Here is a 2,500-nt window from a genome sequence, read left to right on the forward strand (position 1 = left end):
ACCTGTCTGTCTGCCTGTCCTGCTGTAAGACGACCTGTCTGTCTGCCTGTTCACCTTTAAGACTGTAATGCTGCTTGTTTACCTCCTGCTGTAAGACTACCTGTCTCTCTGCCTGTCCTGCTGTAAGACGACCTGTCTGTCTGCCTGTTCACCTTTAAGACTGTAATGCTGCTTGTATACCTCTCCTGCTGTATTACTACCTGTCTGTCTGCCTGTCTACATGTAAGACTAACTGTAAAGCTGCCTGTCTTCCTTCCCTGCTGTAAGACCACCCGTCTGTCTACCTGCACAGCTGTCTCTCTACCATAACTATCTGTCTACATGTCTGTCTTTCAACCTGCATCAGCCTACACAACCTGTTCTGCTGTACGACTACCTGTCTGTCTACCTGTCTTCATTCCTGTCTGTCTACCTAATTTTCTATCTGCCTGGCCGTCTATCGACCTGTCTGTCGACCTACCTGTCTGTCTGTCTCCAGTACAGTACATACGACCCCTGTAAGCAGCTGTGGTGCAGTCACCCTGAAAACCCCTTCTTCTGCAAGACCAAGAAGAGTCCGCCCGTCGACGGCACCAAGTGTGGACCGGGGAGGGTAATGTTACATTAACCATCATTATCTACTATCTACTTTCATTATCTATCATTATCTACTGTCTTTAACAGTTTAACAGTTACTGTCTATACCGCACACGCCACTGTATTAACTATCTTTATCTAGTGTCTCGCTATCCATCATTATCTACTATCTTCTTTCATTATCTATCATTATCTACTGTCTTTAACAGTTTAACAGTTACTGTCTATACCGCACACGCCACTGTATTAACTATCTTTATCTACTGTCTCGATATCCATCATTATCTACTATCTTCTTTCATTATCTATCTTTATCTAACGTCTCATTATCTATCATAATCTACTGTTCCAGTATGTACTGTCATTACCCATCATTATCTACCATCTCATTACCCATCATTATCTACCGTCTCATTACCCATCATTATCTACCGTCTCATTACCCATCATTATCTACCGTCTCATTACCCATCATTATCTACCGTCTCATTACCCGTCATTATCTACTGTCTCATTACCCATCATTATCTACCGTCTCATTACCCGTCATTATCTACCGTCTCATTACCCATCATTATCTACCGTCTCATTACCCGTCATTATCTACTGTCTCGTTACCCATCATTATCTACTGTCTCATTACCCATCATTAACTAATGTCTCATTATCCATCATTATCTACTGTCTCGTTACCCATCATTACCTACTGTCCTGTTATCTCCCATCATCTATTCTATTACCTTTTATCTATCCCAGAACTGTTTTAAAGGTCATCTATTCTATTACCTTTTATCTATCCCAGAACTGTTTTAAAGGCTACTGTCTCCATCTGACCCCTGACCTCCTGAGACAAGATGGCGGCTGGGCCAGCTGGAGCTTGTTTGGCAGCTGTTCGCGATCCTGCGGAGGTGGCGTCCAATACCGCACACGCCACTGTACCGGCCCCGCGTGAGTACTGAACCCTAACCCTAACCCCAACAATAACCCTGACCCCAACACTACTGTACCGGCCCCGCGTGAGTACTGAACCCTAACCCTAACCCCAACAATAACCCTGACCCCAACACTACTGTACCGGCCCCGCGTGAGTACTGAACCCTAACCCTAACCCCAACAATAACCCTAACCCCAACACTACTGTACCGGCCCCGCGTGAGTACTGAACCCTAACCCTAACCCCAACAATAACCCTAACCCCAACACTACTGTACCGGCCCCGCGTGAGTACTGAACCCTAACCCTAACCCTAAACCTAACCCTAACCCTAATACTAAACCCTAACCCCAATCCAACACTACTGAACCCCAACCCTAACCCTAAACCTAACCCTAACCCTAATGTGACACAGTTGAGGATTTAGTAGGATCTTCAACATTGCAGTATTGTACCAGATTCGATTAGATTAAAGATTTTCAAAACTGCAGTACTTTACCAGATTTGATTAGGTTAGACCACTACTGCTCAACATGTTACAGATAAAAGCATTCAAGGTTTTACAGAAACGGTAGATTTAGATCATTTGTACTCTACCCTAATTTGAGAAAATAGGAGACGATAGGAGAGCAGAAAGGAGAGGAGAGGAGAGGAGAGGAGAGGGGAGGAGAGGAGAGGAGAGGAGAGGGGAGGGGAGGGGAGGGGAGGGGAGGGGAGGAGAGGAGAGGGGGAGAGAGGAGAGGAGAGGAGAGGAGAGGAGAGGACAGGAGAGGAGAGGAGAGGAGAGGAGAGGGGAGGGGAGGGGAGGGGAGGAGAGGAGAGGGAGAGCAGATAGGAAAGGTGAGGAGAGGACATAGGAAAGGAGTGGAGAGCAAATAGGAAAGAAGAGGAGATAGGAGAGGAAAGGGGAAGACAGGGATAGCAGATAGGACAGGAGAGGGGGCAGTAAGGCAGAGCTGGTTATTGGTCCCTGTCGTCCCCAGACCTGCCA

The 2,500-nt window shown here is 46.5% G+C and overlaps 1 protein-coding gene across 3 annotated transcripts in view; it reads left to right on the forward strand.

Moving 5' to 3' along the window:
* Nucleotides 1–2,500, forward strand: part of adamts2a (ADAM metallopeptidase with thrombospondin type 1 motif, 2a) — a 24,195-nt gene that overhangs the window by 11,733 nt on the left and 9,962 nt on the right. For all 3 annotated transcript variants that reach the window (XM_060057587.1, XM_060057588.1, XM_060057589.1), the window contains exons 11-13: nucleotides 479–592; nucleotides 1,379–1,524; nucleotides 2,493–2,500. The exon at nucleotides 2,493–2,500 is cut by the window's right edge and continues 82 nt beyond it. In XM_060057587.1, coding sequence (XP_059913570.1) covers nucleotides 479–592; nucleotides 1,379–1,524; nucleotides 2,493–2,500 — 268 coding nt within the window. The remainder of the gene's footprint in view (nucleotides 1–478; nucleotides 593–1,378; nucleotides 1,525–2,492) is intronic.

Source organism: Gadus macrocephalus, chromosome 7 (genome assembly GCF_031168955.1).
Source record: "Gadus macrocephalus chromosome 7, ASM3116895v1".
NCBI lineage: Eukaryota > Metazoa > Chordata > Actinopteri > Gadiformes > Gadidae > Gadus > Gadus macrocephalus.